The sequence below is a fragment of the Chiroxiphia lanceolata genome, chromosome 12 (assembly GCF_009829145.1).
Source record: "Chiroxiphia lanceolata isolate bChiLan1 chromosome 12, bChiLan1.pri, whole genome shotgun sequence".
Lineage (NCBI taxonomy): Eukaryota > Metazoa > Chordata > Aves > Passeriformes > Pipridae > Chiroxiphia > Chiroxiphia lanceolata.
The window spans coordinates 7,312,812-7,326,040 of NC_045648.1; the positions used below are offsets into that span (position 1 = coordinate 7,312,812).

The 13,229-nt window shown below is 41.1% G+C and overlaps 1 protein-coding gene across 1 annotated transcript in view; it reads left to right on the forward strand.

Annotated features, from left to right (window-relative positions):
- The window catches only part of AGBL1 (ATP/GTP binding protein like 1), a 248,195-nt gene that overhangs the window by 161,241 nt on the left and 73,725 nt on the right, over window positions 1-13,229 (forward strand). The window contains exon 20 of the mRNA XM_032700663.1: window positions 2,907-3,067. Coding sequence (XP_032556554.1) covers window positions 2,907-3,067 — 161 coding nt within the window. The remainder of the gene's footprint in view (window positions 1-2,906; window positions 3,068-13,229) is intronic.

Below are 13,229 nucleotides of genomic sequence, written 5' to 3' on the forward strand. Positions count from 1 at the left end.
GGAGGTCAGGCAGGCTGTCAGGCAGAGCAGCTTCCTCCTGTACAGCTGTGGCAAACTGACCGTGTGCTGGCACTACCTGTAAAACCGAGACAGCTGTGCTGTCATGGAAGGTTTGCTTCCTACCAGCTTCTTAACCAAACCAAAGTGCACCACTTCTACCCTTCTTTTCTTCTTTCTTGTCTTTATTATAGAATATTTTCATAACTCTGAATTATGAACTCTAAGCACAGTCTCAAAATTTTTACAAGTTTTTGTGCTATGTGGCTACAAGGGAAATGCCTGGAGATCGAGATTCCCTTTCAGCAATGCAAATGGGACTGATTAATAACCACTACACCAGCTTCCAACATTGCTGGCAGATGCCATCAGTATTGTTAGTTCAATATGTCATCTCTGTCTATATCTTCAGTCTAATGGTAGTCATGCTCTTCACCTCCAGCTCCATCGTCTGCTGAGAACGGAAGAGGGACGAAGGAGAGGGAGAGAATGATCTGAGTTAAAATAAAATGAAACTCTGTCTGTGTTTGAAGTGCATAAAATATGTTAACAGGTAATCCTCTAGCTGAGTTTCCAGCTGTTACTCCTGAGCTCTCTGGTATCAAAGCAATATGGGTCCATCACACAGCAGCTAACTACAGTGCATGAGCAATTACTGAGGCTTCTGTGGTGTATTACAGTTTTATTATTATTATTTCTCTGATCATAGTTTCTTAAGGCCTCTTCATATCCTGAATAAAGCTCTAGGGAGTCATAAAGCCACAGGCTGAGTTTTAGCACAGTTACTATTCAAGTCTCCTGGATTGATAGCTATTTAGTATGTTACCTTAATCTTGGAAGCAAGACCCTGAGATGAACCCCAGGGAAAGCCTCAAGATGTTCTTTGTATTTTCTGCCCCTGAGAAAATAACACTCTTGCTGTGGAAATGACATATTTTCCCTCGAAATTGTGACCACTTCTGCCTGCTGATTGTAACTCTGCCACACTAAAACATTTAAAGTAAAATAATAAAGCATTTAGGAATCTCTGCAGAGCTGCTGAGCATTCTCGTTGTTTTGTGTTAATGACCCTCAGTTTCTATAAGCTTCTCCCTCTGTTTTCTTCTTATTATTAATTATTGCTACATTATACCCGGATCTTGCTGGGCAGAGCTTTCAGTGAAGGTAAATAGGAAGAGAGAAGAAATGATATCAGATATTTGCTCACCATGATAAAACAGTGAAGAGAGTGTTCTGAGAGTAAAACTCAGTTTTCCTGAGGCCCTAGACCCCGTCTAGCACTGTGGCTATATTTCCTCAGATTATCTATGTGCTCTTCTGTGCAGGTCCTGCACTTCACTAGTTGTGCAGCCACTCAGTACATGTTGAAGCTTTGGATTATGTTCATCAGAACATCATGCTTCACTCATGGGGCCTCAGAAAAGAAACTGGATTATTACAATATCATTTCCATAGGAAAATTTATTTGTGATCACAGAAGGTGTTTGTTATGCCAGGTGATATTTGCATATGCTGGACTTGCTAGAGGTGAAGTAATGGTGGTACTGTCCAAGTAGTTTGTGTCCTCTAACAAAAATGTAGCAAAAAGCTTTGCAAGAGGACTGCAGAAGCTTATGTGAGAAATCACTTCTTTCTTCCATCCACCTGTCTGGTTTTGATATAAGAAATAATCTTTCAGCTATTCAGAACTCTTCAGACCCAAAGGTCCCAAAGCGTTTTATAAATACAACAACTTCATTAAAAAAAAAAAATCAACATATGATTTCTCAGTCCCCCTGTCATGGATTACTGGACATGTACGGCTTCACTACCCATGAGGTGTTCACTAACAAATATCTAGCAGAGAGTCAAGTGCAGGCTGTGCTGGCAGGGAGCTCACACCGTGCGCAAGGCTGGGGCCAGGACTTAATGTGGACTCCCGAGAGTTGCTAAGGAAACAGCCTGGGAATGGAGCTGGAACTCTCACAGGAGGTTGGCTGCAGAGATGTTTTGTGCTGCAAAAACACACAGGGCTGATACTGGCAGAGGCAGCAATTGATCCAGCCCCTGATGTGTTAGCATTAAGGAGTGCATGTGATGCAGCCATAAAAGCTAAAGAAGAGGGATTTTACAGTGTTAGTTTCTTTTTGGTATATCTGATCCTTTTTTGTCTCCTGCCCTCCTCTCAGCAGATGCAAGAAACTGCCATTGATTACACTGACTTACTCCAGTGCAGGCCCTTGGTGTAAAGATCTTTGCTAGAGCTTTATTTTTTTAATTAGTGAAAAGACAAATACAGACTGTTCATAACCAGCAAGAATCCACAGCTTGGAAGATTCCTTTCTTGAAAGATGATGTTGATAATCCAAACCCTGTTTGTGCCATCAGCTTTTAACAGACTGAGAAATTCCTTAGAGGTGTTTGTTATTTTGCAATTACTTTGCAATTGATTTTCTTAAAAAAACAATTCATAACTTGTTAAAGATCTCTTCCTCCCTTTTCTCCCCTTGCCCAGTTTCCTTTTCCGTCTTTGCCACTGCCCAGTGTTTAGAACCTATTTTTTTTCCCCACTGCTTAGGGAGATGACTTGTCTACAAAGAGAAATTAAAACTGAGTCCTAAGGATTTGTAAAAGTGGACTTACAGTTGTGTTCTTCTGGGTTCCAAGTCTAGCTCTTAAAATTACTTCTTTTGGAAATGTAGTTGAGGTATTTAAACTACTTGCCTCTGTTTCCCCATTTGTAAAACACAGGCTATTTTAGCTTCTGGAGACCACGTGCTGTCAGTTAACTTACATTCTCTAAGGGAAATTTCCATATGTAGGATTCAGAGGAGGAAAACCAGGAGTTGTCCTGCAAAACAAGCCTGACCCTTTCCATGTACCTGCAAAATGCACATTCAGCACTGCAATCTTCTGCCTCCCTCCATTAGGGCCTGCAGCTGGGAACGCAAGAGCTGGAGGAGATGGGAAGCAAGTTTTGCCTTGGGTTGCTGATTCTGCACCTCAAATCCCTGCCCTGCAGCAAGGAGGTGATGGCTCAGGCAGCACTCCTGCTAGATCTGGAGGAGGAGATAACAGACCGGGCACAAAGGTCAGTCCTAGTTGTACATAGAGGGTTTTCCTGTGGGAATCAAGTTTGTGGGGATATGCTTTGGGTTTAAATCTGCAGAAATGGACTTTCCTTATGGCTGAGATTTGCATCTTGTAACTGCAGTGTATTGAGAGGAATCAAAAGTGAAGATGTAATTGACTCCCAAAGAAACTACTAAAACAGTGGGTCCATGCCCTGCAGCCGACCTTGTGGAGAAAAATGGTGAAACAGAAGTACCTGGTTTCCATTTTCCAGTCATTTTCCATTTTTCTATCCAAACTGGTTACTGGAGGATGAGGATGATACTGCCCCAGAAAAATGCCCAGCAGGAAATATTTTCCTGCTCACTGGGGTGTCAGATGGGATTCTGTCCACACAGATCCTTCACGGAGAGGATCTCTTATAAGGATGACATTTTTTAAATGCTGCAGCGTAGGGAGCAATTTTTGCAGACTATAAAAGGATTTTAATAACATGATTTAGAAACTCTAGGCCTCATTCTGCAAGATTAAGTGTAATCTAGCTCTTTGAGGTAGCACAAGGAGGTCACCAGAGCCTCACAGCTTACTGCTGGTATATCATTACATCAATGGAAATTATACTCTGCTGCTTCCTAGACTAGACCCACCAGTTTAAGAAGAATGAACTGTTTGTAGTTTAAAATTAGTTCTGTTTTCTTCTGGTGTTACCACAAAAGGGCACAGTATCCTTGCGTGCTTTCTACACTCTCTGCTTCAGAAAATGAGTAGGTGTGAATGAAAATACCTACATTTTTATGTATATTTGCCAAAGTAGAGTCTGATGTGGGGTTCTTCTGTTATAACACAGATAAAATCTGGACAGTTACCTTGTGCAATTTTTTTCTTATGTGCTTTTCATGGTAAACAGTGGTGGCTTTAAACAGCTTGCAGACTACCCCTATTCCAGAAGTCTACACTGTCCTGGCCCTAGGAAATCATATGCACAATGGATATTGAAGTTGAGGTAATGGCTGTAGCTAATGTGAAAATGTGTCCCCAAAAATGCCCTGCTGACGTATCTAGAAAAAGATACAAATATGAGTGATTCTTACAAGAGCAGTATTCACCAAAATCAAAAGAAAAGTACTAGTGTTGCTCAGCCTTGGCAAAAAATGCAAGCTTTATTTAGCTGTTAGGGGTTTATTTTGTAAAAATCAAGCTGAAATTAAGCTGTGAGCTGTATGAGGCATTGTACAGTGCTCATGTTAAATACATCTACTTCAAAATAACGTGTTTCCTATATATCTGTCTGTGAGTGCCCATCTCTGTAGTAGTCTGAGTGACAGGTCAAGCTGTGGAACAAGAAGTTAATCCAGCACTGGATAAAGCTGACTCCCAGATGAAATATCTCATTGAAAAGGTACAGAGATCAAAATCTGTGGAGCCAGAGGTCTCTTCTGTTGTGAAATCCCTGCAGTTCATGTCCTGCATTTGTCTCTCTTTGCCCTCATGTCTGGTGTGCGTGGCATTGACTTGGCGTCTCAGCATCTCCTCCGACAGCAAACATTTTCACCTGTCAAGGTTCATAACTGTATGTGTCTTCTAATTTTCCTCTTCAGGCTCTCTCTGCTCTGGGTAGGGTGCAGCCTTATTCTTTCACCGCTGCTGTGAAGGGGATGAAGGAACAGGGTGGACCCTGCCTGCATCCCTGGAATAAACTATTTGCTGTGCACTTTATATAGCTCTCTCAGAGTCAGTGGTCGGTAAATTGGAGTGAGGTAATAGCTGTCAGGAAAGTGACTGGTCTAATGGAAGCATCCTGTGTGAATGGGAGATTTCTCACACCAGATCAGTCCATTGTGTTCAGTGTACTGTTTCCAGTGAGCCAAAAAAAGATGAAAGAAGCCCTTAGAAGACCTAACTAAACACAGTTTAGTACACAGGCAAGAATGTCTTTCTGTCCCCATTTCACAGTCTCCCTTTCCCCTAAAGTGCCAACTACAAATGGAATAATTTACAAACATGAGCGTGGTAACTCTTGGAATAAGTTCAGAGCAGAGGCAAAATGGCAGAGTAACTGCATCTGAAAATAAGGGAGAGGGGCTGAACTTCCATCAGTGGAGCTGTACAGCTATTGAGATAGCAAAGTATTTCCCTTAAATCCAGGAAATCCTTGGACATCATGAAACTGGCCTAACAACTCTGTGTCACTGTTTTCAATGTGCCTGTATGGCAGCTGTCTCATGAACATGCCAAGAAGTGGAGAAAAGTACAAGATGCAGCCACACGCAGAATGTGTATTAGAGCTACAATGTGTGACAGCAAGGAAGAGGGGTTAAACTGCTCCAGGTATTAGTTGGTGTTTTAATTAACAACCTGTGCTCCTGGCACATTGCATATTCACTCGCATGCTTATTCGGGCACTATCCACCCTCGTGTTGCACAAGACCTCCTTAGGGACTGAGTTATTGTGGCTTTTCTTTTCACAAGGGATAGTTGAGTTTTTTTCTGCATCAAATAGCCGTTTTTCCACCAGCATTGTATAGGGTTGGTCTTATGGACCACTCTGCCAAGGTCAAAGGCCAAGTACGTGGAGAATTTTTTGGACTTTGCAGCCGCCTTCATAAAACAAAGCCAAGTGTCAAGTGCTCGTAAAAGCAATTTATTCTGCCCTCTCTCAGACTTTGCCTCACAAGACACGATTGTCATGCCCTAGGAAGAATTACTGATTTTGAGTTTCCAGCATCCTCCCATACCTTGCAGTCAATTCTGGCATTCAGAAGCTCTCTGCTGGGAAAATGAAATGCAGCTTGTACTTCGGACATCATGTTTTTTGATAATAGGTTTCATGCCTCATTTGCTATAAAAGTAATTAAGTTTTAAGTCAATGCTGTCCAGGTAGCTTCACATTTGTCATGACCACAAGGAGGATGGGAAGTGACTGTTCACATAAAGCAGGTGTGAGAGAGAGAAAGCAAAAACAATCCTCCCTCTATAGGTATCCTGCCCTTCTTCCTCATGGTTTGAACTGATGGTACATTCCTTCATTTTCTTTTTTTTCTGCCCTCCAAGTTGTGCTAGGAAATGTTTTACATATACTGCAGCAATTGTAGCCATTTGTTCATGAGACATCTGTGTTGACACAGGCTTTTGTGTAGTCATTTTCTGCTGACTCAGATATTACTCATCTCGTGTGTTTCTTCATTATTTCTTACCTTTCTTAAGCAGAGCCAAATCTCTCTCCAAGACAGATGGGGTGGAGATATGTCTAGCTCTGCTATTAATCAAAAGCCAGAAGGCTTATTCATTGTTCTGGTCCTTTGTCCAGATGTAATCTTTTAATTTTCAATACACTGAACAGTTGGATTGGTCAGCGCATGGATGGCAAATCCAAGAATTGACAAGGATTTGCAGATCATTTGGAACTGTGCTTGCTGTTCTTCTATAGCACATTGATGCACTATCATGATCCTGGATAGTATTGAACTGCTGGATTTCACATCTTTCTCTGTAGTGTACCTTCCCCTGACTATGGCTGAGCAAGCAATTTCTCTCATCTTTTAAGCTGTGTGGCCAAAAGGTGATTCAGATCAAATTAAGGTGATTTTGAGGAGATGAAAGAAACAAAAAAGAGGACAGTTCAAACCACAAAATAATGCAGATGGAGCAAAACATGCTTGCTTCATTTGGGACATCTTCAGTGCACCTGTGAATAGCAGAAATGTGGTGTTATATGAGCATGCAGTGATGGAAAATGGTTCCCTTGCCTGGTGGTTTGGGCCTTCCTATGCTTACAGGTGAATGTGTGTGTCATTCCTTGACGTTGTTTTGTTTTGACTGTACAAATGGAAACAAATTTCAGCTCAAGGGTTTAGGTGCAAAACTGTAGTCAACCCTGCAAAATACCCCATCACCTCTCAATGCAGGATGTAGCTGCAGCATGCAGTCCTGTGAGGCAGATTGCACAGTTGGGCTCTGGGGAATCCTCTGACATATGACTGAAGGCACAAGTGCTCTTTCATCATTTAGTAAATCTAATACCAGCAGCAGTTATTTGACCATTTTGATTCAGATTTCTATTTGACTGAAGTTTCATTTTTCCCTGAGTAAATATTTGGTGCATTTTTAACCTTGATCACCTGCAGACATCAAATACCTTGTGGCAGCTTTCAGACGAAGAGGTTGTTTATTGATTCAATTTCTTCGCTTAGTCACAAATTTTATTGCTGGTGAAGGAATGTGAAATTTCTAATGCTATATGAGCATCTCTGGATGTGGTATTCCTGTATTTGGATGCTGAAGAGAAAAGTGCTGTGGGACTGCACTTACCTAAGTAAGCCAAACTACATGTAACTATGGTAGTGCAGAACATGGAGCAAAAAGGGTTTCTAATGCATTTGGTATAACACTTGTGAGAGCACAGTCCAACATTAATGCAATGTGACAGGTGTGAGAGTCACTGAAGCTGGGCTTTGGAACAGTCTCATGTTGCTGTAACCATTTAGGATCAGTTCAGGAAATGCCTTAACTTTGACTGTTTGACTGTTTTCATAACAGTCTCCAGTGATTTTTCACACTGATGTTGCAAAAGAGTGGTACCTTCTCACCCTGCCAGGATCTGACCTAAAGAATTGCTGCCTCTGTTATCAAGAGGGAAAGACCTCAGATTTTGAGTTTGGATCTGTTGCAGGTTTTAGATTTTATTGTTGTTATATGCCTTGAGAATATTATTTTCTAAATAAAAATGTGAACCTTCTTCTACCCATCCCTTCATCCTTCTTATCCTGCAGTTGTGCCTCTCTCCTTTGCTATTGTGGGAATACAAGCCCAGAGAATTCTTTGGAGGTTCAGCCAAGCAGTACAGCCTATAATGAATATATTTGGTATTCAGGAGGCTTTCATGTAGCTGTTCACAGGTGAGCTGCTGGAATTCAGAAACTTTTCATTAACACTTTCTGGAGCTGTCCCCATTTTCCTCCTATTGACTTTTATTATTCTGAAATACTTTGTGAGCTGCACAGCTTCTGTTGACTGTTATCAAATGCCAGCTCCAGCTACGCCAGGCTGGATATAAGTATTCACGCTTACTTCAGAGGTAATTAATTTATCATTTCTTAGCTAATAATAGCAATTTAAATAGATGCAGAAAAGGAAGGAGAGGAAAAGAGCAAATGGAAGAGAGAGAGATCGTAGAAGGAACTTCAAACATACACAGAAGCACTGCTTGCTATCGTATCTGTCTGAGGTTATTCAAATTACTGTACTCGTACGTATCTGACTGGACTACAGATAATGAACTTTTATATATCCAGCAGAACAAATGGGCTCTGCAATGCCCTTTCTGTGAGGCATATCACTATGTTGCTGTCTGGTATTAGACATTTTTGTATTGATTAGGAGCATCTGTATTTCTGTGCTGCAGTCCTTTTCCCTTAAGATCTAACTCAAAATATGAAAGCCACTGAGGCCTTTCGCATGCTGGGGTAGAAAAATAAAGATAAAGGCTATCAGGGGTCCAGAAGTGATTCCCATTTATGGAGTATTTCCCAAAGGAATGCATTATGAAGGATGTACTCTTTCCTTTGAGATGGCCCTTACAGAGACCAGGATAGTGCTGATACCAGAATAGAATAGATGTTGTTTTTTCTAAGATGATACAAAGGATGGTGGGAAGATCAGTTCTGTTTATACTATTGGTCATTTTGAATGCAGGCAGAGGTGGGATTTCAGACTGAACATGTCACAGGTCCAGTGCTGAAGAGACAGGTTCAGAGGACCATATATAGCCTTAGATAGACTATATGTACACTGCAGCAGTAGCTGAACACCATTGTGTTAGATTTGGGGATCAGGCACAATAGCAGGAGGAGACAACTTTGTCAGTGCAACTCTACTGATGATCCCTGTCCTTTGTTTTCAGTTGACATTATTAAGAGGATATGGATGAACAAGGTGTAACTGTGGTGAGTACTTGTGTCTTCAGGCTGTTAGGAACTATGGATAAACAATAAGGCTCTTTCAAGGATCTTGATTATTTACTATTTCCTTGGGGAATTTTTCCAGTTGGTGTTCCTAGAGTCCCAAAATAACCAGGCACTTGTGAAAACCAGAGAACAGTCAGATCTTTCATACCAGTACATGCTACAGGACCTTCTTTCAGGCAGGAGAAGCAATGGAATGACTGAGTAGGATGGTAGTTAGAAATGCACTTCCAGACCTTTAGAAGAAAGCTCATTTTCCAGGAACTTGTGTATTTTTTCTCTAAGTTGTTCTTTTTATGCAATTGTCACTTGAGGTGACCTCTGATTAATGTGTCCACAGCTCCCACCTGAAACTTTCGAGTAACATGGTCATGTAGGTGAAAATTAAACTAGTTGAGGGTCAAAGCTGGACCATGTTTTGGAGAGTTAATCACATGACATAGAACACAGGAACAAGAGACTTAGATCTGCATTATCTATATTAAACACTTTACCATGTAGAGTTCTACCCTCTTGGATCCAGCACAATGGCTCAGATGTCCAAGCATCACAGAATTTAGAAGCAAACCAAAATGAGTGGTCTGTGAGACGGCACAGAACAGAAAGTCTCACCCATCAGGTGCATCAGAGCCTCACAGTCCTGCACAGCAGGATGTGGTGGAGACAGTTGTCTAAAGTAGGCTTCCTGTCATCAGGGCTAGAAGGAGCTGAATCCCCTGTAAAGCTACCACTGGGACCCAGTTTTTGACCAAATCAGAAGTTTGCACCTGTGTAAGTTATTCAGACAATAAGAACTAAAGAATCCCAAATGATTTCGGTGTAATGATGCTCATAGTCTCATTGTGTCCTCATCGCTGCCTCCTTTCTTTGCAAGGGGAACACAAGAGCAGAGATTTCTGCTTTCGAGGCAAATCCTGTGCTGCAGGTCCTTTTGCTCTGATGCCCAGCCCACAAATGAGAGTCTGGCTAGGCCTCCTGTACTGTGGTGACAGTGTATGGCTGCTATCAAGGAGCATATCAAAGAACTTAGCAAGACAAATGAGAGACTAAATGGTTAAAAGGATAGAGAAGGCATAGAAATTCATAATTAAAGCTGTCAAGTTGCAGTAAAAGGAGCGCATAGCCTGGAAGGAAAGCGGGTGGGCGAGCAAAGTGTCATATTTGCAGGTGAAAGTTGGCACTTGAACAGCATTTTAAAGTACTCCAAAGCCACCTCCACTGACACCTCAGCTGTATTGTATATTCTGTCAGAGGCTCCGGCTGTTCAGTGTATTGTGGCTGTGACTCACACACAGACTCTGCCTCTTGCTGCCTCGCTAGATATTGTACAGAGAGACGTGGCAGAGGTGTTGTGTGAGACGTGAGATAAATACGTGCAGGCTGTTGTTCCAGGGCCCAGCACACACGTGTACCGGTGTGGATGAGTGCTTATGCACAGAGGTACAAATGTGAAAGCCAGTCCCTTGTAGCCTCTGGTAATTCATTGCATTCTCTCAGAAACCATACGGATTTATTAGGATGTGTATGTTAAATGTGATGTTGGCAAAAAGAGCTTGTGAGAATTCGACTGGAGATGAGACTAGAAGAATGTGAGGGGGAAGATGCACATGAAATTAATACTTAGCCTTTCATTTTTTGTCTGCAGAGCAGAAATGTACTTGAGCTAAAAATCCCAGATGAAATTCAAATGAATGTGGATAAAGTTCTCTTTCAATACAAGGTGGAGACCCATTCCTTTTTGGCCTTAGTCAGTCTGTAGCACTTACCAATGCAGCACAGTTAAGGGATCTTCTCCAGGAGAAGTCCAGGTCAGGGCACTGCCACTTTCTCGTCACTGTCACAGTGCAACGTGAGAAGTGTGGGACTGTTTCCAGACTGGAACACTGCAGATGGACCTGTGATGTGTTTGAAGGACTCAGTGTGCCCATGGGGCTGGAAATAGTGGTAAAGAAGTGGGAAAGGAAGTGAAGAGGTATTGGCAGAATGCTATGGAAAATTGTGACTCTGAAAGAATTGGATTGAGATACAACGGCCAAAACAAGTGGGAAATCAACTCTGTTTCTTGTAAACTTTCCTTTCCCAAGGAAAAATTGTCACTTCCTTCTGTTCTTGTATCTCTGGGAAGATGCTGAGGGTTCAGGCAGTTGCTGTCTGGATCATGAATGCTAAAGGAAGTCAACGTGCCAGGGCAAGGGCTGCTGTCAGAGCAGGAGGGAGAAAAAACAGTGTAAGAGAAAAGAAAAAGCATTCCCTTTGTCTCTTTTTGGGAATGTACTCTGCCCTGTTCCATCTCGCATTCCTGTTTCTATTTGTTCCTGAGAAAACTTGTGGGTTTTAACTGGAGTAAAATTTAAATTTCTGGAAGATCAAGTTTCATTTTTAGAGTAACAGTAGCATGCTTTATGGTTAGACTTTAAAATATATCCCTAACTATTTAAAAATATGTAAACAGCAGCTTTATCTATGGCACACTATTCACCATTTAATCTGTAATGGCTTCCTTTTAAGTGTTAGCAGTTACTTACTGCCTTAAATCCCTATTTCAACATGAGTTTGAGGATTTGGACTTGTAAGGTAGAATAAGCAATAGAAGTAGCTGAATGCCAGAAAAAGATTCTGCTATCAGACCAGTATAAACAGAAATTAAGAATAAGGGGAAGAATAGAAAGCATCTGTTCTCTATTTCTCTGTCTAATCTATTTCTTCTGTCTAGTCTACCCAACAAGTTTTTACATCATGCTGTACTTCAGAATTTTTTCTGAAGATGCCATTTTATAGCATCCTCCAAAAAGTACTAGCATCTCATTAAAAGATAAAAGTCCTATGCAATTCAAAGAGAAAGCAAACACCCATTTCAAATAATAAAACTGTCTCATCTTCCAGTGAACTGCAGGGGGCAGCCAAGAATTTGGGTAAAGTGTTGCTACCTGGATTTATCTTGACAGGTTTTTCCTAGACTTAATAGTTATTTTTTGTGCTAGTGCACAACTTGTGTTTTCATTTATGAATAAGTGAATCACAAGTGAGGATCCAGTGTAGTGTTTTAATACAGTCAAGTGTCCCTTCCGACAGTGCTCAGCATTGGAGATTTCAAAGAGGGATACAATGAATTTCCATAGTGGACAATTACAGAATGCCCCCACCTCTGGGGGAATGACTTTCTATCTTCAGATAGTGATTTATTTATACCTGGGAACATGAGAATTTGTAGCCTTTCAGAATAATTAGAATAACAATAATTCTATCTAATGAAATGTTCCAGTGCTCTCATTTCCTATATGACTGCTTAATGCTTTCTGAATCTCACATTGCTCCTGGCTACACCCTGCTGTCTTGTGAGTTTTATAGATTAGCTGCATGTTGTGTGGAAAGAGAAAATATTTCCTTTCATCAGCTGGTCTTTCACCTTTGTAAATGCACCTTTATCCTCTGCATAGAGGATAATTGGGAGTGCCCAAATTGCCAGGTATTTCATGAACAACTATCACCTTTCTTCTCATGCATCTAGTCATGAAAGATGCCTACTTTTTTTAGTCTTCCTATGTCTCTAAATATTTTTACCACCTACTTTGGACCCTGGTTATTTATGTGGTACTTTTTTAAGATATAGGAAGACAAGAATTCAGGATGGTTTTTGCTAAGTTAAGTGTAGCATTTGTTAAAGTAACAGTTTTGTAATATTTTCAGTGTTGTCCATGTTCCTTGTCATTGAGGTTTATTATTTTCAAGAAGCATGGTAGTTTCCTGGATGAATCATCTCTATCCTCACCTGGTTTGATGAACTGTATTGGAGAAACAATTTTACCTTTCAGCAGTTGTCTTGGAAGATTACTGGCCACAAACAGGGTTGGTGAAGGACACCAGAGTGTGAGAGTGCATGCCCATAAAAAGTCATGTCCTTTTTTGAGAACTTTTAGGTTTCAGTGTTAATGTGTCTGGCCTGAAGGTAGTGCTTGTTCTTACCTAAATATCCCAGAAAGGACCAAATAGAAAAGAGACAAACAAATAGATGAGGATGTGATGCTGATAGTTTGTGTATGATACAGAACAGGGATCCCTGTCAGAGGTGGATTTGGAAGGGTATGGGCAGGCCAAGACTTAAACCTCTCCCTGCCTTCCCCTGCAGCTTATGGAAGGGATTCTCAGTACTACAGAAACTAATTTCAGGAGCTCAGGATTAAAAATAAAAGGGTTGAGTGGAAATATAAATAATGGATTAGG